Source organism: Podarcis tiliguerta (assembly GCF_965153285.1).
Source record: "Podarcis tiliguerta genome assembly, chromosome: 8".
In the NCBI taxonomy this organism is placed as follows: Eukaryota; Metazoa; Chordata; class Lepidosauria; order Squamata; family Lacertidae; genus Podarcis; species Podarcis tiliguerta.
Genome location: NC_139541.1, coordinates 51,809,956 through 51,835,890, shown reverse-complemented (window position 1 = coordinate 51,835,890; position 25,935 = coordinate 51,809,956). Strand labels below are relative to the sequence as shown.

The 25,935-nt window shown below is 43.7% G+C and overlaps 1 protein-coding gene across 1 annotated transcript in view; it reads right to left on the bottom strand.

Moving 5' to 3' along the window:
• The window catches only part of PEPD (peptidase D), a 126,342-nt gene that overhangs the window by 28,252 nt on the left and 72,155 nt on the right, over window positions 1-25,935 (bottom strand). Inside the window, exon 10 of the mRNA XM_083452921.1 lies at window positions 7,316-7,384. Coding sequence (XP_083309047.1) covers window positions 7,316-7,384 — 69 coding nt within the window. The remainder of the gene's footprint in view (window positions 1-7,315; window positions 7,385-25,935) is intronic.

Sequence of the window (25,935 nt, the reverse complement as noted above, 5' to 3'; positions counted from 1 at the left end):
GTTCCGGCTCTTTTTACTCCGTCTATTGATATTCCTTGAGGTCCAAACGTTAAGTTAAAAGGAAGGAACAAAACTCACTCGGCTCTGCAGATTTTCTCGTTGCTATTCTCGGCTATAAGCTCTCTGTCCTTTTAAAGAAATGCTCAAATAATGAAAAAAGGCTCATTCAAAGCCCCGAACCGCACACCTCAAGATTTCTCACAGTGCCCATCTGGCCTCTCAACCTCAGCCGTTAGGTCACATCCAACCTTTTGAACCGAGAATCCAATTTGCTACTCGGTTCAAGAAGAAAACTTCAGCAATTTGGACAAAACCCAGAGGGGTGGTTCTATTCCGGCAGAAGGGAGGACCCTCTGGCACTTCAGAAGAATCGCATGCAAACCGTGCGGCATGAAGGTTTTATGGGCCAGATTCAACTTCACCAGCTGATTTGAAGGAGTGGGTGCTGGCTCTTGAAAGCTCACGACAAAATGCGCCTGCTACTTCAAAGTGATCAAATTGTGTGCAAAATGAGAGAATGATCCACGAAAGATGTGGGATTGAGAAAACATTGCATCACGCCTCCTTCCAACTTTCAGGCATATATGAAGATGTTAGCTCTGGGTACTCATCGCAGAATAAAACAGGCAGAAACAATACTTAGTTTGCATATGCTGAAAAAAGAGAAGTTGCCATCTGGAGGGGTAGGAGATGAGTCCTCTTCAGTCATTCAAAAGAATTTGTGGGCTCAAACTATGCACCCACCCCAAAATGCATGGGCTTTTAATTGAAAGCCTTGTTGTACAGGCTGCTGGAGTTTTTAAAAAGTATTTTAAAATTTGCTGTTTGCTTAATTTAATTGTTTCTCTCTCTCTCTCTCTCTCTCTCTCTCACACACACACACACACACACACACACACTTGCCCTTTTAAGGAATGGCAGCCTGGTTGCAAACATTCTCCCTTTCTGAGATCCGGCTTGAGTCTACTTTGTCTGTCTTTCCTCTTCCACCAGGCCTTTGGAATCAATTGTCCCCTGTGCCTACTCTCTCGGCTTCCATTTGTGGAAGAACCAAAGAAAGTAGGATTCTTTCCAACAGCTTTAATATTCAGATTGGTGCGATATGTATGCAAATAGCTGGCCTGAAGAACAGCAGGCAATGCACACAGTTAATCCAAGGATACACAGAGGCAAGTGATCCAATTACTTAAAGCTTGGACAACTGACCCAACACTGACACACCCCTTGCAATCCTATATAAATGAATGGGGTGGGCTCAGCTTTGTGAATCCAGCAGTTGTGACCTGCCTTGAGACCACTGGTGAGGAGGGGCAGGATATAAATCCTAGAAAGAAAATAAATGAAATGGCATTTGGTTCAATGTTCTGTTTTATGCTCATACATGTACGTTGTGTGTCACCTTGACATCTTTTTGATGGGGAGAGGTAGAAACGTATTTTAAATAAAGCATGCTAACAAATATACACTAGTAAGGCAGTACAGAAACAACAGTCTGAACCAGAGGCATTTTTGTGTGTGAGAGTGCTGCTCATCCTTTTAGAGCTCATTTAAAGTACTGCAACTGACCTTTAGCATCTACTTATTGAGTTTTAAAATGCAACTTATTTATTAAAAAGGATAATAATTACTTCTTACTGAATACGATATGATCAGGACTTTCCCACAGGCGTGAGTTATATGGCAAATTTACAAATATTTAAATAATTTAGAAAGTACACAAAACAAAGCTTGAGTGTCACAGGAAACTGCCTTATATTGAGTCAGCATGAAGCTCAGTACTGTCTACCCTGATCAGAAGGAATTTCTCAAAGTTTAAGGCTGGGGGGGGGGTCATAGAATCATAGAGTTGGAAGAGACCACAAGGGCCATCGAGTCCAACCCCCTGCCAAGCAGGAAACACCATCAGAGCACTCCTGACATATGGTTGTCAAATCTCTGCTTAAAGACCTCCAAAGAAGGAGACTCCACCACACTCCCTGGCAGCAAATTCCACTGTTGAACAGCTCTTACTGTCAGGAAGTTCTTTCTAATGTTTAGGTGGAATCTTCTTTCTTGTAGTTTGGATCCATTGCTCCGTGTCCGCTTCTCTGGAGCAGCAGAAAACAATCTTTCTCCCTTCTCTATGTGACATCCTTTTATATATTTGAACATGGCTATCATATCACCCCTTAACCTCCTCTTCTTTCCTGAAGAAGCTGGGGATTGGACCTTTTGCATGCAAAGCAGGTGAGTGATACAGGACTTGGCTGCAGGAGAACCAGGAAGCTCATTTGGAGATCCTGGACGCATCACTCTCTCTTAGGGAGTCTTTGCAATCAACACAGCGAATGTAATTCTCTCGCTAATATGCCTGATTTGATCTTTTGAATCATTTTGTTGTGGTGGGTCTAATGCAAAAACAAACAAAAAACCCCACAAATAATTAATGCAAATCACATCTCAACCTATCTGGATTTATAATTTGAAATGAGCCGACACACTCACGTTCCTGAGCTGGTATGAGTTATTACTTAGTATGAAAGTTCAGGGCTCTCCTCTTGCCGGAGAGACCTCTCACAAATTAAAGTGAGATGGGAGGGGGGATGAGGAGAGTGAAAAATATTCTTTGGTGAAAGATCACAAAGCGGGGGCCAGTGATGTTACCTTGGAGATGCATGGAATTCAGAAAGAATGCCTTGCTCGTGAAAGCAACCTCAGTTTTGCAGAAGCAAGCAAGGTAGAGGCAAGACTAAGGTAAGAAATAATTGTAACCCACCCTGTGTTCTTGTTACAGGGAGGGAGAAACATCTAAGTAGCAAAATAAATTAAGTATGTTAGCAATTAAATCATGAGCAAGACTAAACCTTAAGGGCATAATAACTGCATTGCTGGTTAAGACCCTAATGCTTGGCCAGGTCATCTCTCTGAATCCAACTGTGGCCCACTGGTTTGGTTCAAACATAACACAGGCCAAGCCATGGTTTGTTTGGTAGAAGTGTGGTTTGTTTGACTGTCCAAAGTCAATCCAGCAGACTAACCAGCGTTTCTTTTCTGGAAACAAAAACTGGCGTGAAGTTCTTGACCAGGCATAGGCAAACTTGGCCCTCCAGATGTTTTAGGACTACAACTCCCACCATCCCTGACCACTGGTCCTGTTAGCTAGGGATGATGGGAGTTGTAGTCCCAAAATATCTGGAGGGCTGAGTTTGCCTATGCCTGTTCTTGACTCACAAACTATGAATTGCTTTGACGATGCTTTGGTGCTATTGCTTGCTTAATCACGGTCTGTGCATCCCCAGACACTTATCAGGCTACAGGGACAACACAAGAACAGTTGGGAAACAAACCAAGCTCAGGAGGAACAAGCACCATGGTTTGTTTTGCTTGTATGTGAGATGATGTGCAGCTTGTTTGACAAACCCTGGCTGTGTAGTGCATTATTGTGTTTTTATATATGTTGCAACCCGCCCAAAGTGCCTGGAGCAACCCAGTTAGATGGGCGGGGTACAAATAATAAAATAATAATAATTATTCAGACAAAATGCTGATCTTCATCTTGTGTGAAGATCAATCTTTCATATACATCTATATCTATGTATATCTATATACAGTGCCTTTTTCTTCTTAAAAAAATGTTTATTGGTACTCTCATTTTGACCCCAGAAAATCACCATTTCATAGTTCAAATCAGGAAAAATAAATATAGTAAATGGACCAAAATACAAAGATTCACAAAATGTTTAGGGGTATGCGTACCCCTGCATCCCCCCCAGAAAAAAGCACTGTCTGTCTGTTTCTCTCTGTCTTGATCGCAGGAGTCAGCAGTGGATCAGCCACACCCTGGCAAAACCCCTTCATGATCATGGTATATAGGAGCAAATTAATTTTATTGCCCCATGTGAGGATCAAATGAATTATATTTATTATTGCATCTACATCCCACTTTTTCTCCAAGAAACTCACGGTGCTGGAGATTATTGTCTCCCTCTCTATTTTTATCCTCATCATCACCCTTTGAGGGATCTTAGGCTAAGAAGGAGTGACTGGCTGAAGGTGAGATTCATGGCTGTGTGGGGATTCGAACCCTGGACTCCCAAGTCATAGTCCAACACTCTTAACCACTACACCACACTAGTTTTCTAATGACCTCTGGGTTATAATACTGATGTGCTGCTTGCTGCACTAATGCTCATGCTTTTTGCCCTGGTGTGAACATCACTTAGACAATTACTAATCAAGGATTAGGAAATGAAGAGAAAATTAAAAATGTCAGCTTGCATTACAAGCAGATTTCCAGGGGGAGAGTGGTGTAAATGGAATGGACGGCTGGCGATCCCGCCTGGCTGCATACAAAGCAGGGCTGTAATGCAGTTCAGCGAGAATTTTAATTGCACAATTATCACAATATCAAATATTTTCGAACTGATTACATCAACGCGAAAAGAAAAAATAAATTATCTTTGTTTTTACTCAACTGTCCTTTGGGCGCTCTGTGCTCTCTCTCCCCCCTATGCACTGATTTTCTTGACGGTTAAAAAGGTATGGAATTCTAAAGGCAATTGCAAAAACCTCAGATGCAAAAGGGCAATTTTGTAAAGATCTATAGACAGAGATGCACAGTCTCGCAAACACAGAGTCTGAGGATAAGATCTGCATTCCAAAGGTGGACAGCCAGGTGGTGGTGGTGTTACCTGTAGTCCTCCAAGTGAATGTTAAACTACAATCGTTGGACTAAAGACCTAAAGAACTCTGGACCAATGACATGAAAGCCTGACTTTCCCTCCACTGCCTGGCTGCTGGTTATGGGGGATTCAACATCCCTGCCTAGGTGACTGGCTCTGGGTTGGCTCAGGACTTCATGGCTGCCATGACAACCATGGGGCTGTCCCAATAGGTCATCACTGGACCTCGTTTTCTCAACTGGGCAGGAAGAGGGTGTTCTGAACGAGGGGGATATTGGCATCAGTCCCTTGTCGTGGTCAGACTGCTTCCTGTTGAGATTTAGGCTCTCAGCACCTTTCCTCCTCGGCAGAGGTGGAGGACCTATTAGCATGGTCTCCCCTGAGAGGCTGATGGCTTCATTCCAGGCGGCTCTGGGGGATTCTCTGGCTGATATGACCAGTGCTCCTGTCAAAGCCTTGGCCGACCTCTGGAACATTTGAATGGCTTGGGTCATTGATATGATCGCCCTAGAGTGCCCACTCCCCCTCTGTGGAGCCCACTTGACTCCCCGATATATCCCTCAAATGTAATAACTTGGCTTACTTTAGCACCAGCAAATCCAATGTGAGCTGGGTGGAGTGGGGAGAACCTGCCTGTCACTTATCAACACTAAGAGGATGTTTTTTATATATATAATAAGTTAATCAATTAATCACAGATTAAATATGTATGAAGGAACTTAAGTGCTGATGGCACCATTCAGCCATCCATGCATGTCTCTTTATTCTGCTGGGCTGTTAGAGAGTCTTCTGAAAATCATATCGAACTTCCATTTCCTTCTTTCCAGAACTATTGATCAGCAAGACGTTATTTTTATTGAACCAACTTGGTGGTTTAATGATGACACTGCGGAGTTCCGCTGAGCCTTTTGCCAGGAAGTTGGAAAACTATGAAAAAGGTGGCCTGTCAAGAGCCAAGATGCACAGTCAGCCAACCCCAACCTGGTGCCCTCCACATAGCTGTCAACCTTCCCTTTTTTGCGGGAAATTCCCTTATTCCAGCGCCGTTTCCCGCTGCTATCCCAGATTGTTAGACATCCCGTAGACTGTCCCTGGGACAGGAGAGGCTGCTGATCCCTTATTTTTGAGGCTGCTGATCCCTTATTTTCAAATCTGAAAGTTGACAGCTATGGCCCTCCAATTGATGTGGCCTTCCACATCCACCAGGTATAGCCAGTTAGCAATGTGGAAGCGACCCCCACCCATGATATCCTCACAGTTTAAAAGGCCACAGATTGTTTAATAAGCCTGGGAGAAGAGGAATTTTTTGCCTGGTGCCTAAAGATATGTAACGAAGGTGCCAGATGAACCTCCCTGGGGAGAGCATTCCACAAGCAGAAAATAACAACAACATGGGAACACAGCCAGAAGTTTTAGAGTAAAAGGGCGAAAGCCATGCCGAGCAAATTTCACTTATCCAGAGGCATCTCTTATCTGGACATGGCTTCTAACCTGAAGTGTTCTCTCCCCCCCTCCCCCCGCCCCTTCGCCACCCCACAGTCTCTTTTTCAAAAGGTCAGGTTCATGCTTCTGATTAAATATTAGCAAGGAAGAAGCAACATCGGCAGAGCTGTGAACTCTGAGAGAAAGAGTGAAAAACGCGACATTAGTGGGCAAGATGAAGCTGTAACAAATAGGCTTACTGCAGGAGGAAAATCCTACAGTGAAAATTAAGGCACCATGAAGCAGAACAAACCACTTCAAGTGTGACTCGGAGAGAGAATAGGCTTTGTCCAAAAGGGGCCTCTCCCACACCTTTGCATGCAAGAGAGAGGGAGAGCAGTCAAAGTGAGGAGAAAGAGGTTGTGGGGAAGTATCATTTCGTGTGTCCTGTTAGCACCTGACCCCTTTCAGTGAAGCGAACTTTGTTAAATTAGAGTAAGGATGGTCTGCAGCCAAAGGGCAACCCAAATGGCGGAGGGGATGAATCACCTCCCCCATGAGGAAAGATTGCAGCATTTGGGGTTTTTTAGTTTAGAGAAAAGGTGAAGAGGCGGCAACATGGCAGAAGTTTATAAAATTATACGTGAACAGAGAAATGTTTTTCTCCCTGTCTCATAATGCTGTAACCTGGGGACGTCCAATGAAGATGAACACTGGAAGATTCAAAACTGATAAAAGAGAGTTCTCTATGCAGTATACATGGTTAAACTGTGGAACTCATCTCCACAGGAGGCAGTGATGGCCACCGACCTAGAGGATAAGGCAAATTCATAGCCACAATGGCTATGCTGACTCCACTGTCAGAGGCATTATGCCTCTGAATAACAGTTGCTGGAAACCATAGGCAAAAATAAAAATAAAAAGCCATGGCTTGTTTGCTTGCCTGTGAGATGACACGTTGCTTGTTGAACTAAACCATGGTTAAGGTTATGTGTGTGCACAGTCAAAGCCAAATCAAATGCAACCACCAAGAAGACCCACCATTCGATGCTATGGGCCTTACTTCACCCTCAAGATGCATGCCAGTTTAGCCATGGGGCTTTCTTCCTAAAATATCTGTGGTTAAATAAAGCAGAGTTTACTAAATGCTTCTAAACGTCTTTCTGAAGTGACTTGAGCTTGATAGCGATACTGATACAACTCAATGGGAAATGAAGACTGGGGTGGCTTACCTGCCACAGATGCAGGTGTAGGAAGTGTGTCGCATGCCGCCCCGTTTGTAGCAGTAGTGCTGAAAGAGGCTGCAAAACAAAGGAGACAGAAGTTAATCAATTGTTGAGGACCAAACAGAAAAAGCAACGAACAATGCAACGTTGAAAGAAGCAGGACTTATTTGTTCTTCGCTCAGACATCAACCCATCATCCCATCTCCATTTTGAGCTCGCTATGCGCCTGAAGAAAATGGTAGAGAAACAACTAGAAGAAGAATTGCAAGGAAAGTCTATTTAAGCTTCAGCGGGAGCAAATCCATCCCCTAACCTTCAAAGTTTACCTGTCACTGGAGCTAAACAATTAACAATTCAAGAGATGACCAAAAGCCAACCGTTCCCCCCCCCCCCCAGGTTGCTACTTTGCTTTGGAAAGTAAGAAGCTCCCTCCTTCTCCCTCTTTTCGTTCCCAAACCCTGAAGTTTCTTTGACCACAGGTGAGAGTGGGAGGAAAGGGGAAGTTGCACGAATCCACTGCAGGAAGCAATATCTCTCTCAGAAGACTTCCTGAAGCAAAGAACGGCCCGTCTCTTCACGTGACGATAAAGGCATCCTGCAGGAGGAGCTCTTCTGCCTTCCCAAGAGCTCCAGCATCCCCTAGGACATGATGGATGCTCTGCCATCAGGCAAGGACAGATGCACCCAAAGTACAATTAATATAGGATTAACTGCTTTAAGAGTCAAGCACATATTAGAGCCCCTTTCAGTCTTGGTGAAATATACTCTAATTACAATCCAATTCCCTTTTAATACTGAAAGGATTGGGGGGAGGGGGGGAAGACCTCATTTGTTGTAATATTAAAATCATTTCATTAACAAGGAGTGATAATGGAACCCATTCAGATTTCAGAGACGTTCGCAAGCCTTTGGCAGCTGCTGCGACAAATGCAAGCTATTAGACGGACATTTAAGATATTGCTTTAGCTACACACCCGGTTAGATATATCTAACCGCTTAATGAGACATTAGGATGGACAGTCCCAACACTATTATGCACATATCAAGGAGATGAATGTGCCACATTTCACAGGTTGCTGAACCTCACAAATGTTTTTTGGGGAAACCTGACAGGCATCCGCCCAGGATGTTATAGGCAAAGCATGCTGTGCTTCTGGATGAACTTTCTGTTACAGGATCATAGCCATGAACAGCCGGGTCCAAAAGGAGCACTGCTAAGATATCATTAATCAACAATACTCTGCAATAGGAATGAAAAGGAAATGGAAACGCCACCAGCATGAAAACAGGAACCGGAAGCTACTTTATTACCTTATTAATATTAATAACATCCATAATTACAAAGTAGTAGGGCTTCCGACATGTCTCCTTAGCAACACAAAGGAATAAAAGTTCACCCTGACTATATCTGATCAATAGCCAATGTGTGCTGAGGGTGACACCCCTTAGTACGGGAAGGTTATACTGATTAACTTAAAAGGAGGGTCTGATTTTTATACAGGCTCTGCCTACGATCCCTAATCATTTCCTTGGAAGAGGCAGGAGTTAGGAAAATGAAAGCATTTCATAAGTCTACCGGAGATATGGATTCCAAAAATAATAGTAATAATAATAATAAATCAAAGGAAGTTATCATGGTGAGTAGCCAGGCTCGGATAATGTGCTACAAATGGAAACAGCTAGCTAAATTTAGAGCCCAGATCTTAAGAAAACTCTAGAGATCAATTTGGAGCAAGCGTGTCAACAAGTTAAGCTCTTAACAAGCATTTGGGTCGACAGTGCAATGCTTCAAAAGTGCGAGGCGCAACAAAGCTTTGGTACATCATCCACAATGTTCTGAGGGACTGGGATGTTCTGAAGTATTTTAGAAGCATGTTAAAATTAAAGGCATCTTACAGCACAAGGAACATTTGGCAACCTTGAACTTAAAAATATTAAAATCTGAATGATTTTTCCTGGTATTCTCATGGTGAACCAGCTCTGAAGACACCAGCTATGATAGTCACAGTATGATGAGGAGACAAAGTATTTGCTTCTGAACAGCACACTTACAAGCACCCTCCTTTGTGGCCCAGTGGAAATCTAATGTCCTTGGATGGTCTGAATATTTGTTTGATGGTTGTTCTCCTACCTCATGTGAAAATCCTGTCCCTCTTACACCCTCGGAGGTCACCATGGCCTTTATTCGGGTGTTATAGAAGCGTAGGGGTTCCAGTTGTGAAGAGTGGGGCGTGCAGATGAGCCTGCTGGCTGTTCACCTCCATCACCATCACCCTCTGGGAGTTGAAATGCAACTGCCTGGAGCAGAGAAATCTCTTGCACTTCTGTGATGTCAAACCATGGAAAACTGGGGAGCAGTGAGGGAGCTCGCAAGAGCAGAGGTTGGCTCCTCATGTCACACAGTTACTCTCCAACTTGCGGAGCATGAAGCCAGCACACTCATCCCAGTGAGCACCCCTCAGACATGCAATTTCCACATCTCAGTAGGGCTCACATTACAGCATTTGGTCCTGCACTGGTGTTAACAGCAGCCATTGTTCTGATATACCCAGTCTTACATGACAGTGCCTAACCTCAACTACAAGCTTGATCATGAATCCAACAACGGCTAGAATAAGCTGGATGCAGATTTAAGTCAGCTCTAAAAGAGGAAGAGGGGGGATTTACACATAAGACAGAAAAATATGAGGGGGAGAAATGCAGGACTCAGCCACATGTTCTGCATGGCCCAATTCATGTGTAACACTAAGCCATGGTTGGTTTTGCCTATGTGGTTTTTCTTAACTTTTGGACCCAGCCAAGCAGACTAACCATGGTTTCTTGTTAGCTTGTAAACCATGGCTTGCTTTAACTATGGTTTGGCATTATGTCCAAACCCAACAGCCTTGCTTAACCATGGTTTGTTTGACCAGCCCAAGGACTCCCCAAGCCAAGGAGACCTGACTGGCTGGGAGACAAACCACAAACTACAAACCATGGCTTAGCCAATGTCCCATCCACAATTTTATGTCTGTACTGGCCTACATGAAAGATGGTCAGCAATTATAGGGAAACTGTAGTTAAAGCAGGGATGGTACATAAACCTTCAAACCCAAGCAGCAGAAACCAATGCAATTTCCCCTTCTTTTCTACAAAACACACAGAAACTGGAGAGACGTTCTCTGAGAGACAAAGCTTAATTGGAAAACGGACAGGTGCCACAGGGGGGTGGGGGAAGAATGGCAGCTCGGAGTTAATAAATTAAAAGGAAAACAAAACACATCCCAGGGACATCTATCAAGGGTGATTTACGGACAACAAAATCAACAGATCGTTTAAGCTTAAGAGAGGGGAGAGGTGGGTGAGGCATAATTGGCATTTTAATTGTGTAAGAGGATTGTAAATCATCTTCCCTAGTCAAACAGCAAGATCCCCCAATACCACAGATAGCATCACTTGATGGATCCTTCCATCAGTTCAGCCCTTGCCAACTTGGTTCCCTCCATATGTTTTGGCTGATGGGGGCTGTAGTCCAAAAGAGCTGGAGGCCACTTAAGTTGCCAAAGGCTGCAGTGACATTTTCTCTCACCCATCCAGGTGGGTATATTCCAAACTAGAGTGTTTAGTAAAGTAGGTGTACTGTCTGTCAATGTGTGGGGTGCTAAAATGGGCCACAGCAGGAGTGTGTCTCCAAATATAATGGTCACTTTGTTGGCTTGCATGAAAAGCTGGCTTTAGGGGGCATCGCTTCCCCGCAAAAAAAAATCACAGATAGGTGAGTAAACAAGTGCATTGCCCACATACTGGCACGGAACATGAGCAGAAGACAGTAGAAAACAGGTTGGCATTTAAGCAGAAGGTAAGCTGGCATCCTTGCTACTTGACGTCATTTATCCGGGTACCAAAGGGAAACTGTGGGTGGAAATTGGTCTTGGATTTACCCTCCAAATGCACAGCTAATAATTATATAAACTGCAAGGAAGAATATCCTGTCATGGTTTAAGCAGGGGTAGCTTATGGGTTTCTTAATGGTGTGTCAGACTAAGACATGGGAGACGAGGGTTCAAATCTCTACTTAGCCATGAAGCTGCTCTCTGGGTGACTTTGGGCCAGTCACTGTCTCTCAGCCTAACCTACCTCACAGGGTTGTTGTGAGGTAGAGAGAGGAGGAGAACCACGTTGGCTAACTGTGGCTTAAACGATCACTGGGAGAATCAGAAATCTACTTCTGAGGAAGAAGACCTATGATCCTTTAAGTTGCGAGGCAGAATCGGCTCTCTGACGTCGTGGTTCATCTGAGTCCCTTCCCCCACCGCCGCAAGACATTTTTTCCATACGTCTCTGCTTGTTATATAGCAATGAGACAGAACCACAAATAGTAGCACAATGCCACAATTTCACACTCAATTTAATATGAAATAAGAGTGAGACCACACCAAAAGGTCTTAAGACCCACAGCTCTGTTTCATTATTAGTTTTTAAATACTGTAATTTTGGATCTCAATTGGCATATTTTATACTGATTTTTTTTGTTTATTCATAACTATTTATTAACATGTAATTAATGAGGTCTAAATCCTTTGATGACAGAATGATTAAATTGTATGTTAACTAATCCCTCTTTTAATTATGATGCTGCCAGGAACCCATTCGTGGATATATATAAAAAGGAGACATTTATAGGCACCCATTCTTTAAATAAGCAGTATGTTAAGCCAATAATTAGAAGAAATAGTGATTTCAATTATATTTTAATTACTGTTACACATAAAACATGCCTTAATAGATGTAGCATAATACATACTCTCCCTTTATGAATCACTAGTAATTCCTTTTGGGGTGTGATCCAAATAGAGGCATTTTAATACCCATATGCACTGATACAGACGAATGCAGTGAATATTGTCAGCTTCGCCCGCTGCAATGGATAAAAGATACTTAATCCTCAAACGAAGCTGCTTCTCAAAGCAAGCCATTCTCTTACAACACTAGAACCCAGAACCATTCATTGGAGCTGAATGTTGGAAAATGCAGGAAAGACAAAATAAAGCACTTTTCTTCATGCAGCACATACCGTATTTTTCGCCCCATAGGGCACACCTAGTTTTTTTGGGGGTGGGGGGACAAAGAATTTTTTTTTTTATTTCCCCCCCAGGAACGGGGCTGGGGCGGGGGAAGCCCAAGCTTCCCCCGACCCCAGCCCCCAGAACAGGCTGCTATCCGCAAGCCTAGGGAGCCTGCGGGAAGTCACGCCGGTCTCCCCAGGCTTGCGGATATCTGCCCGAAGGCTTCGGAATGCAGGCATCTCTCTTCAGGATGCAGGCAACTCCGCAAACCAGGTCGGGGAATAGCGGGATGGCGGCGCTCCGCCTCCCCGCTGTCCCCCGAGCTTGTGGGGCTGCCCGATATCTGCACGAAGCTCCAGGCCTGATATCTGCACAGCGCGCCCCAGGCTTCGGGATGCATGCTGCTATCCACAAGCCTTGGGAGCTCGACGGGAACTCCCGCGGAGCTCCCAAGGCTTGCAGATAGCTTCCTGAAGCCTGGAGAGCGAGAGGGGTCCGTGCGCACCGACCCCTCTCGCTCTCCAGGCTTCAGCAAAAGCCTGCATTCGCCTCATAGGACGCACACACATTTCCCCTTCATTTTTGGAGGGGAAAAAGTGTGTCCTATAGGGCGAAAAATATGGTAGTTAAACTATGAGATTCACTCCCATGTGGAGGAACAGTTTGCAAACCTGCTTGAAATCCTGATTTTAAGCCCTGGTTTAAAATTAACCATGGCTAGGTTCAGTGCAGATAGGAAGCTGCCTTGTCCCAAGTCAGACTTTTATGTATTTATTTCATAAAGATTCATATACCACTTGATTGTAGAAAAAACAACAACCTCAAAGACGCCTGGCCTATCTGGCTCAGTACTATCTATTCGAAAGGTAGCCACTGTTGGACTACAACTCCCATCATATTTGACCACTGGCCACACTGGCTGGGGCTGATGGGAGTTGTAGTCCAACACCATCTGGATGGCACCACATTGGCTGCCCTTGTTATGCTGTCCGGCAGCAGCGCTCCATGGTTTCAGACAGCGATCTTTTCCAGCCCTGCATGGAGATGCATGCAAAGGAGGTGCCTCGAGCTACAGGTCCATCTCTAATGCAACACTTTAATACCATAGTGAATGCTGCAAAAGGAGCAGATTTGGGAGTGTGTGCACACACAGGAGACAGGGGAGCATGAAAGAGTGTGTAGCCCTGCATGAGCCATGTGGTATGCCCACTTTCTAAACCACACCCTGGAGACTGGGAAATCTTGATGTCTGCATTAGGCTAGGGGAAAAGGGCAGAAAGTGCAAACTTTTTTTTTTTTGCAAGGTGCAGCCATAGTTCAAAACAGCACTTGGAGGGGGCAGTTTAGTTTGCCAAGCAGAATCCCCCAGACTTAATCTCTCTCTCTTTTGACCTCCTGCACATAATATGATGCGTATTCATGCCATGTGACAGTCTCATGCTCAGGTGAACACTGTGCAGAAGTGCCACATCACCACTGTCCTTACGGTTAGGGCTATCCTAGGAAATGGGCACCCCCAGAATATTTTGAGGTTGCATGTACAGTGGTACCTTTGGTTAAGTACTTAATTCATTCCGGAGGTCCGTTCTTAACCTGAAACTGTTTTTAACCTGAAGCACCACTTTAGCTAATGGGGCTTCCTGATGCCGCCGCGCTACCAGAGCACGATTTCTATTCTCATCCTGAAGAAAAGTTCTTAACCTGAGGTACTATTTCTGGGTTAAAGGAGTCTGTAACCTGAAGCGTCTGTAACCCAAGGTACCACTGTATATGTACCATCTTGCCCATTTCTTAAGATCAGTGGGATGTCCCACCCAGGGTGGAGGCACGACCCGCGGTGGCATATCCAGCTGTGTTGGAGCACACCCACTGAAATGAAGAGGCCCAAGTTAGCCATGCCCATTTCAATAGGCCTGTTCTTAGTACTGTCTTAGTTGGATACTACCCAGGGTTTTTTCACTGGCTGCCCCAACAAGGTCATGTACCCCATGAAGTCAGGTTCCCCTCCCTCCCTCCCTCCTTCCTCTGGCTATCTTTCGCTGACTAGTGAAGACATTTTTATTCTGGCACAGGGCGGGGGGAGAGCTAAAACTTCTGGATGCACATATTAAAATGCATAGCAAACTGACAGCGTAAGATTTATACTGTATATATTTCACATCAGTCTGTGTCAATGGCAAGTTATCTGATGCATGCATGTTACTCTGGTTAACTCTATAGACTTTGGGTAATTGGCCTGTAGGCAGCGTACACACAATAAAACTGAATTATTCTTGCAGGCTTTTGCCCTTGTTTCCTTAAAGGCTGTTTATGATTTGTGGCTTCTGGCTGTACTGTATTTTTACAAAATGTATTAAGAACATTAAGAGCACAGGAACCAACTTCCCACCGCCACTCACATAAATCCTTACCACCACCACCACCTTAAAGACTATTTCAAGGATTGCCAACTTGGAGCCCACCAGTACCTCCTATGGTGCCTGCAAAAAGGTCTCAGTAAATATCCCCTCAAAAATAAACAAGACTGGAGGAAGCATGCCCACCCATCTGGGGCTCCTGTCACCTTTTCTGCTTTTTCAGACGCACCGCCATTTTGTGTTATATCCACCCCACAGCAGGCATTTATGACACACACCCCAGAGCTGACATTTAGTGACTGATGGTGCTCACAGGACTTTCTCAAAACTCCAAATGCACCCGCTAGTCCTCAAAACACTGGTGATCCCTGGACTCCTTCAACAATGGGAAAGAGAGAGAAATGGAAAGCGGAAGAAGACAGAGTGCAAGAGAGAGAAAAGGTGAGCAGGGCTGTTCCATTGACGGCCTTTGCACATCCCTCACCTGTCACCTGGAGGCAGCTGTTGCACCAGGCTACCTGGGCTGCCTCCATCCCAGCTGGCCATGATCAAACTTCCCCCCCCACCCCGCCCTCAACTTTGCTTTCCCCTCTAACTCCTCTTTTACTTTTGTGTTGTGTCTTTTAGACTGCAAGCCTGCGGGCGGGGACTGACTTACAGCTGCTCTGGGAATCTTTTCGGCTAAAGAGCGGGGCGAAAATGCTCTAAATAAAACAAGATGAACGAAGGAGCTATGAGAGGCATCAATGAGATGGCAATACAATGTGGAGAAACAAAAGAATAATCTGGCGCTGCACCATCTGTCCGATGGAACAAAACACTTCTCTGCTTCTCCCCCCATTCTGTCATCTCTGCCGCTATCAGAATTATTGATGGAATATTTAACTTATCCATTCAGTTTCCAAAACAGAACTCTTTCCCAATAAAAGTAATGCCCAGAATGGAAGCCTCTGAGACTTCTTTTTTCCTTCTTCCCAGAGTAATAATGTTCATTTTAACCTTGATGGGGGACTTAACTAATTTATGAGGTAATTTCAGTAATAACCATACATTAATTTTACATCTCCTTTTCTCCTGTTTGGATAGGTTTGGGCCACTAGGAATTATGTAAAGACAGACAATAGGCTGCTAGGGATTTCAAGTGAGTAATGCACTGTGTTTAAAACCTTTCAATCAAATTAATAATGCGCAGAGCTATCCACTGTGTAATTGCTTCTAATATATTCAGATTCAGAAGTCAGCATTAATAGACTATATAGATGGTATTTTTCCTGCAGGAAATTATACTGGTTTAATTTCACATTCTCACTATAAATCCCAGGCCAACATGGTCCCTCTGCAACCTCTGGGTCACAATCAAAAATCAGCATTTCATGAGCACAGTCCTAATAATAATTTTATAATGTCATTCTCGACAAGAGTGGAGATATGGGATTCGGAGATTATGAGGGCAGAAAAAGTTGCATAGTGAAGTGGGGACAGAAATGGGCCTTCTGAGGTGAGAGGAACAGTTTAGAAGCAAGTGCTACAGAGCTTAAGATATACAGTGTGGATGAGAGGGAAAGGGTTTGCATATCTCTGTTCAGGAATGGAGTTCATTGAATGACCTACTTTGTAGGGTTGTTGTGCATGGAGGAAAAGAGAAAATTATCCCCCTTGAAAGAAGGGTGGGATGCAATCAAGGAATTTTTGGGGGACAGGCGAGGTCCGTCTTCAGCCATCAGTTCAAAACACCAAACTGTAGGTAGGATTTTTATATACAGATTTGGTTAAGTGTAATAAAATGTTGGTATGTCTGAGTGAAAATTTCAAATATGAAACTACTCTAATTTTCAATGAGCAATTTGCAAAGGTTTTGCAAATGACACCCTAAGCAATCACCATCAAGGATGATGGTGAATTTGCAAATAAAGTATACAATTTAAGCAAGTCAAATTGTTTATTTTCTTCCCAGTTCAAACCTGTGGCTCAATCTCATTTGTTTATTAAAACATTCATAGGCCACCATTCATTAAAACAGCACAGATAAAATCAATACAACAAAACAGTTGAATACTAAAAAAACAAAAACAAACCACAAATACCAGAGATAGCCAGAATTTCCAAGAGAGCTGGTACTAAACATGAGGGATCTGTATTTTTTTTTTAAAGAATCTGGACAAAAGTCCCTCTTTAAAGACTCACTTTTTGTTTTTGTTTTATTTTCACACAACAATACACATTTCCAAATGCATGACCACAAGGGCCCACACAGTTCTGCTCATGTATAACCCATCCTTTAAACATTATACATTACTACTATGGGTATTTTTGGTTTCCTGGGACAGCCCAACACACTTGATAAATTATAGTTATTAAATGTATTTCCAAATGCTGCCAGCACCAGCATGGTTACTCATATTACACTGCAGTTCCAGTGTCAAGATTTTACTGCAATCAGTGATTTGAGACTTGACAGGATGAAACTGGAACTTGTATGCCTATAGCATAAAATTGTACGAGTCATCCCTTGCACTGTACTTGATGAAGTGTCAGAAGAGATTTTCGTAGGTTGCCTTACTATCCTTCAGTTGTTTCAATGCATTTGGGGAAAAAGAAAGAAGAAAGCTTCCATCACCAGTACAGAAGAGTTGGCCAACTATGGCTGTTTAAACCATTCTGGACTCTTCCAGTTCTCAAAGTTGATGTTGCACCGCCAGACCCAAGTCGTCTCTATATTAATGTATCTGCCACATATCCTAATCAGGCCTTCATCCCCAACAAGACCATAGGAGATGTTCTGGAAACAGTGGGGGCTTCTCTGTGCTGACATGTATTTTAAACAAATACCTAAAAATAGACACATACAGTGTTCAAACGAGACCTATTTTGTCCTTCAGTATCGTTCTGAAGTACCGAAAAGCATCCATTGAGCAGGTCCAACGAGTACATTTGCAGGACAGCGTCTTCATGTTTAACCTGAAAAGGGAGTCCCCTTATCCGCAGTTTGATCATTTGGGTGTCAACGTTTCCAAAAAAGAAAGTAGCGAATTCTAATGGAGAGATGTTTCCATCATTTGAAAAGGAGACAACCATCCACATCCTGTCAAGGTTTAGTGTATCATGGGAGAAGAGGACCAATCTAGAAGGAACGTAACACCAACAAGACTATTGCAGGGTCCAACTAGCTCTGATGTCACTAAGAATGTCACCTCCCAGTTCTCTCTGGTCATGAAGAAAAGCAGATATCCAGTAGTGGGTAAGCAGTGGGTAACCTTTTTCCCATTGAGGGATTTATTCCCTTGGAGGGCTGTGAGTAAAGGTGGATGAGGCTAGGAATGGAAGAGGATGGAGCCAAACTACTCTCTGTTTCCATCTTACACACACACATGTCCGTCCAGCCACATCTCATCTCCCTTTTCTCCCTCACTCTGCTTTTGTCTCTGCCAGTAAGAACTTGCCACCTTGTTCTTAGGAACATAAGAACAGTCTGTTGAATCAGGCTAGGGGCCCATCTAGTCCAGCATCCTGTTCTCACCGTGGCCAACCAGATGCCTGTGGGAAACCCTCAAGCAGGAACCAAGCACAAAACCAGTCTCTACTCCCGTGGTCTCCAGCAGCAGATACTCAGAAGAATCGCTGCCACCAACGGTGGTGAAGGCCCACCCTTCAAATGCAGCAGCTGTAACGTATATTTTATGTCGACATCTTAGAGGTTTTTTACAATTAAGATGTATACAAATTTTGTTAAATGGATGAAATGGAAAAAGGGGCTCCCTTCTGCCAATGCTTGGGGAGTTTGGGAAGGCAGAACAATGTGGCCAATGGGCATTGGGTATTGTGGGGATCTCTTTCATTGCTGCCTTTAAGTAAGAGAAAGGAGCTGTGCACTTCTGGCTAAATAAGAAATTACTGTTCCAGGAGTGGGAGAAAAGAAAGCACTTCAGGAACACAACTGGCCTGCGAGGTCCTCCAATCTCTCTCTGCCTACATCTTAGGAGCCCTGGAAATACAGAATGAGTGAAAGGCTGCCCAGAGGATTACACCATTTGCCACAAATTACCTCTTTATGGGAGAATCAATTTTATAGTCTTCTGAATCTCAAACACTTGGTGCTTCAATACAATGGAATTACTCTTTGGAAAGCCAGGCCCAAGACGGATGACTCTGGAGAGCTCACAGATAGGCCGAGAGAGCTGTCAGCCATTAAGACCATCACCTACGGAGAGCTCATGCATCATAGGGAAAAAGTTTGGCGATGGAAAAGATGCAATCAGTCATTAACACCAGGCAGCTCAGAATGACATCTGGACGGCCTGAATACGCAATTCATCTTTGAACACTTAGCCCAAACTCGAAGCCAATGAATGTACAACAGAAGCAAACAAGTACATCATTATGGGAGTTAGAACTATTGGCTTTCTGATTTTAGCACTTTCTTCTATAGCAGTTTTGACTGGAACCCACATGGATACCTAGCTAACTACTCAAATCATTGTGGGGGGTGGGGAGACATAAGAGTGATGATTTCCAACATATTTTTCACCTATGAACCTTACAATGCAACAGGTCCAAATAGAAAACGGAATCTCTCAATTTTCTTTTTGTATGACTATCCCATCATAATTCTCCATGACATCTTATGCAGGTTGCCTATTCAGAAGTAAGCCTCACTGCTAGTGTCTAAACATGCTACAAACTTGGGTGTTGCTGTTGGGATTCTTAGATTTCTAACAAATTTCTTAGTTGCTGGGATAGTATATTCAGTCAACAACAGCTAACTAGATCAAGATATGCACAGAGCCACCTCAGACTTGCAAATCAGAAGGCATGGCTTTCAAGCTACTTAAAGGTTATTTGCTGTAGTTCCTAATACTTAAAATAAATTTCAAAAGTTTTACTTGCTGATATGGAAAGTAAAATAGCACTATAGGCCTGAATTCTATGTAATAAGAATATTTGCTCTCAGAATGCTGAGAGAGTTTAGCCAAGAACAGAAAGCAGAAAAGACAGTTGAAAAACAGTCAGTAGGATTTTTGTTCAGGGCCCTATATATTCTTCTCAGAGCCTGTCCCACAAAGTTTCCAACAGTTGAGGGTGGGGGTTGGGTTTGCATATAACTTCTCTACTTCCCCACTCAATCCAATGGGTGTAGTTTTAAGCATTCTTTACATGCATTAAGTTTGTTTGGATTCTGAATAATTAAAAATAAATATGTTCTTTCATCAAGCCAAAGAGTTACACAAAGACTGCCAGGAGATGTGAATATACATATTTATAAATGCCTGTCACACCAGCTAGGAAAATCCACTTACCCTCACTAGATCTTATGATCTGATCAGAATTGCATATCTTCGTGTTCAGAGAAAAATATTATAATTAATATTTTAAAATGAGCTTAACATCACACTGTCTATTTTAAGTAAACAGTAATTATAATGTTTGCTAATCGAGTTTCCTGTGCAATAGCTCAAGTGGCAATTTGTCCCTGAGAAGTTACGGAAACAAAATTAGGAAAACAGAATTTCGGGGTGGGGGAAAAAGCAACAATGATTAGTTTGCACATTCTGCTAACCCAGCCAGCCTTCCTCCAAATCTTGATGGGCTCATTCTATCAGTTGAAGCCAGCACAGCCAACACTCAGGAGAATGATGGGAGTCGGAGCCCCAATCATCTGGAGGGCACCACCTGTGGGGAAGGCTGACCTATAGCTTCCCAGGGAAGGGAGAGAAGGGGGAAACTAGCCCAGACCAGATTATGTACACACCACCATATACTTTGGCTCCAGTGTGCTCCCACTGGTGTTTGAAACAGAGGACAATGAAGCCATTAGCCACATTCCATCTTTATCCTGCAGCTTCTGTTTGATGCAATTTCCCTCAAACCAGCTTCCATCTAATTTGAAAACCGAAGCCGCGGTCAACCACATGGAAATACATAGTATGTACAGTTTGGACAGCTGTGCGTGACGCATGTGTAGGTGACAGCTTTGGCGAATTGTCATTTGGCCAGGGGTGGGACAATGTGACTTTAAGAGGACTTGGCGATTGTGAATTAAAAAAGGCCAAAGAACTGAAATCACTGGCTAGAGAAGAGCAACTGTGGTGAAGAGAAGAACTCACAGGAGATAGCCTTGGTGGGACCTTGCAAGCCAAAACTCAGTGGGGAGTTCCCGAGGGAGCGATGGAACTGCTGGACCAGAGAGAGAACTTTGGCAAGGGTCCTGAATAGAAGCCTGAGCGTCTCTAATGGCAAGCAGACAGCTCAAAGATTTCATGCAGAGTCCTCAGCTCTTGGGTTGGCGAAATGGCTTAGGTATCTGGGCAATAGGTTTTGAATATATAGTTGTAGTGTATGTGAAATGCTGGACCAGAGGAAGAGCTTCAGGAGGGGTCCTGAATAGAAGCCCAAGTGCCTCCAGAGGCAAGTGGAGAACTGAATGGCTTCAAATATAGGACTCCTTGTTTGGCCTTGGCGAGAATTAACCAGGAGGGAGGGTCACAGAGTAATCAGCAATGGGTCTTGGATAGAGGGAGGAACTGAACCTCTCAAAACTGCCTTTTTGAAAGCCAGCCGCCTGGTCTAGTAAACATCCTGATTTAAATCAATAGCAGCCTAATTTAAAGTATCCTTTAAAGCTAGCTCAACTACTTGTTTTATTAAATTGATATTTCAAAATAACATACCTTTTGCTTTGCTTTGTTCACTTTGAAAAGCATTTTCTGCATGCTGAAATTACAGGCTTCTGGTGGGGGAACTGAGCTTTATGACCGACTGGTATTATAAATAGATGGTGGAAAGGGTTGGGCAATAAATAAGTAAATAACAGTAGAGGGTTTTTTAAAACAAATTGGTGGTAGTGTTGGTAGGATAGCAATAGATGGGAATCCTCCAAGCTGGGATAATACAAAGGAAAAATCCTCCCCAAGGGGTTTTTGAAATATTTTTTCTTAATGAGGCATGCAACAGTTTGGGTGGTGGATAGGAAGCAGGGGGTGCCATTGTGTTCCTTCTGCTGATTCCCATTTTCCTTTTCCTACTTGGGATGCTCAACCTTTCTATGCCAATTCCAGACATTCAGGGATCATGCGCCACCACAATATGCCAATGCCACTGAAGAAAGCCAGTGCAGAGTGAAGACAATGCTTCCTGGACTGGTTATGTGGGACGATCCTAGCCAGACTGATCCACTGCTGCCCTCACTCTGAATCGGCAGACACCATCTTTCAATGCAATTCTCAAAAGGGGCAAAAGGGATTGTTGCTACTGCCACAAATGCATTCATAAAAATCTCCCCCTACCCTCTGGCTCTTTGGCTCAGCCCTAGCTTTGATCTCCCTGATTAGATGCAAAGAGTGCAAATGGATTTTCAGTCAGCAACTGTATAGAACGGCTATTATTAATAGCTGCTACAGTACCACGGCAGCAACCGGGGGTGTGGGGGTGGCATCGTCGTCGTCCTTGATTTAGACTAGATTACATGGAAACTAGCAGAGAGACCTTCCAATAACTTTTAAAAATTCAATTCTGAAGGCGAGCTTCTTTTGCTGTCACAACTGGTTAGGCACAATCACAAGACTGTTCGCTGCAAAATGACATATTTTGCTAAATGCATATGTAACACAGACATATAGCTTTGCACAGGGAGAAATAGGTCAATTTTGCTATTCGCAATATAATCACTAGCAAGACACTCTGAAAAGGAGTGATTAGAGACTGCAACGGATTAAAAAAACAACAACCATAAGAGGTCACAAACAAAAAGCTAAAATCCACAATGTATATTAATGTGCCACATCCTGTAGTCTCTTTCTCCCTTACCAACTTTCTCACTTTGCTATAACTGACTACAAAATAGCATTTATACTAGGAACAAGCTTGGAGGAATTTAATACCTGTCATATCAATGCACATTATAGAAGGATTGGGGAATCTTTTTCAACCTGCGGGGCACATTCCCTTCTGGCCAACCTGGCAAGGGGCACATGCCAGTGATGGGTGAAGCCAGAGGGTTTGGGGTTTTGTTTTTTTACCTTTGTACAGTAAGCTAGTTCCTAAACATACCACCCATCCAGGCAGGCGAGCAAGCAAGCAAGAGGCATTATCAGGGTTCAAGGACACATCCCAGCCAGTCAAAAACACTCAAGGCAGGTGCAAAGCAGGGCTGGTGGTGGTGGGGAGGTGGCCTTCCAGGGCAGCTGCATTTGGTTGGCCCCTAGGCCTGAGTTATCCCCTCTCACATTAGAGAACCCAAAGAACAGATAAAGCCTGCCAGAGGAAAGTAATAAATTGCAAGTCATGATGCATCGCATGAAAGTAGAGCAGGGTTGGAGAGAGGAAATGGCATGGATGATTACAAACAAGATTGTCCACAGAAGCTTAGCGCTCCTTGGGGTGAGGACTCCAAGGGGTTAAGTCAGAAGAGGTTGGTTTTGAGTTGAAGATATACCAATCAAGCGAATTTCTGCAAAATTGCATAAATTCACAAACTTTCAGTTGAATTCCCTTCATGAAGGATTCAGATGTGCACACAAAAGGGACAACTACCCTTTCTATTCAAACAGCTGAAAGTTGCAAACACCCGTGGCACCATCAGAGCAGGACACTGGGGCAGAAATCTAGAGCCCCACTGAGACAGATGAGCAGGAGGTGCCCAAAATGTGCAACAGGACTGCTTGCTACGTTTCGAAACAACACACATTACTATCTAAAGAGCCTCCCACCCCAGGTAGAACTTTGGATAAACTGTATTGAGAGTCTTGTTTGGTCTGACTGGCAGGATATAAAGTTTAATAAAATGTAATAAAGCGATGACTGCCCTTTTTATTATGTGAAGTTGCAAGATATTGCCTGACCTCCGTAGGACTCACAGATAATCTTTAAATGCTTCCTTGATTAAAAAAGAAGTAGGAAGCGAATCCCACATCATCTGGGTTAAGACTGCAACCTTAATTTTACAAATCCATGATCCAAGCTCACCTGCATTGCGAACTCCCCGGCTTAGTGTTCATTCTGTCTCTGCACTTATTTGACATTCAGAGACTCCAAGATGAGAAGATCATCTCAGCCCTAGTCACTTGTGGCATTTGCTCGGGCAAATTGGAGGAATATCCAAAGGCAATAGGCGTTACAAAAATGGGGTATGCCCTCCAAGACACCCATGGCAAGCTGCCCTCTCCCCCTTGGCATGTTACCATTTGCCCCACATCCTGATGTCATTACACACATTTCTTGGCTCTTCCAAGGAGCCTCTTCCAAATGCATGCAGAAAATTTATTGGCCTTTTTCTAGTCAGATGGTCCTTATAACATTTGCCATTCCAGGCTTGAAAAGAAAAGAGAGAGCTTTCTTTAAAACACAGGCAAGGGTGGGGCAGGGAAGTTTAGTAAAAATGTCTGCAGACTAGTAAGTTGCTGACTTATTTGCAAAGCTGTTCCCCCCTGAACACATAAGGTTTATATATTACCCCTGCCAAAGTTTGTGCCTTGCCACCATCTAGCTATTTCTAAACCATCTAACATTCCCCCCTCTCTCTATATAAAAGCACTATCGCCCAGGGAGGGGAAAAGAAATAAGTTGATTCTTGTGCATTTTTCCTGGTAACAAAGATGTTCCATCATTGCTTTCTCCACGTAAACACTCTAATATTCTGAACATTATTTTCACTTTAGGGATCTGAATTGGCTATTAACAGAGTAAACATCAGAACACCCAGCATTTCAAGGCTTTATAGCCCATGAATGAAATATTCCAAATTGCAAAATAATGACGGGGATCCTGGAAACTAACAAAACCCCAGCATTTTCCTTGGATAGAAAATTAGAGGGAAGGACAGAAGAAGCCACAGAAACACAGTCAAAGGCTCTCTCACAAAAGTCTGTTTGCGAGAATAAAGATGTATTATGCAAATGCCACCTCTTCAGCATTCATGATATTCACACAAATTCACTCAGTACATACAGAACCCCTTTGTTGCCCACAACAAAATCAGTTCTACCTCAAGCATAATTAATTATTGCAGCGCATGAATGCAAAATAAAAAAAATAAAAAATAAAAATGCAAGGAAAAATAATGTTTGAGGCATTGCAAAGTATTTGAGAGGGCCAATGACTCACATGAAAAGCAAGGACAGGCTAGAGTGAGTGCGTGTTTGTGTGTGTGTGAGTCTGTTAAACACCTCTTCAGCTATTTACTGAAAAACCTATTTCTTTGGACTGGAAAACTGAAGATATCATGTACACGTTACTGAAAAACCAATCGCTTAAGAACAATGCTTGACAAAAATGGCCCACTTACTCTGTGGATGCTTACTCCTGAACAAGTGCTCTTTAGACAAAAACTGGCAATCATTTCCCATGGATGACGACAACTAAAGGTACAGATTGCACCATCCAGCCCTCTTATATGGAACATGAAGTAGCTTTCAGCTATAGAACAGCTCTATACGCCACAAAGCGAGACGGTTGCCTATTCCTCTAACCCGCTGCATTGTGATTTGGGGGTCATCTTTTACGGATGCTGACCAGAGTGCCAGTGTTGTGCAGCGGATAGTGAGACCAGGGTTCAAACCCCCACTCAGCCATGAAGCTCACTGAGCAGCTGAGGCAAGACAGGGCAAACTCGTTTACACAACACATGAAAACAGCAGTGGAGGACCAGTGGCCCGAAGCCACACCCATCTGCCCATCGTCTGATGCCCTATGATAGGCATAGGCAAACTCGGCCCTCCAGATGTTTTGGGACTACAATTCCCATCATCCCTGACCACTGGTCCTGTTAGCTAGGGATGATGGGAGTTGTAGTCCCAAAACACCTGGAGGGCCGAGTTTGCCTATGCCTGCCCTATGAAGTCAGGTGTGGGACAGGGAAAGCCGCAGCTGCAAATAGCACCCGATTTGAGCCGCCAATGCTCCCTTGCGGCAGCGGCAGCTTTACCTTTGAGGCTATTCAAATTTAGCAACTTAACCTGACAAGCTGCTTTCGTCAGGGAGAGGATACGTTGGGGAGCTCCTGATCCCTGATGAAAGCAACTCCACAGGGAAAGGCACCACATCAAAACCACATTCAAAAGGTTAAGCCTCAGCTGCAAAGGAACAATTGGGAGTGCGCATATTCAATCCCTTTGCAGCCATAGTTTTACCTTTCCTGGCATCCAGGACCGTGCTTTCTGGCCAATCCGTGACGCTTCAGGGCAGGGTTTCCCAAACTTGGGTCTCTAAGCTAGGGATGATGGGAGTCATAGTC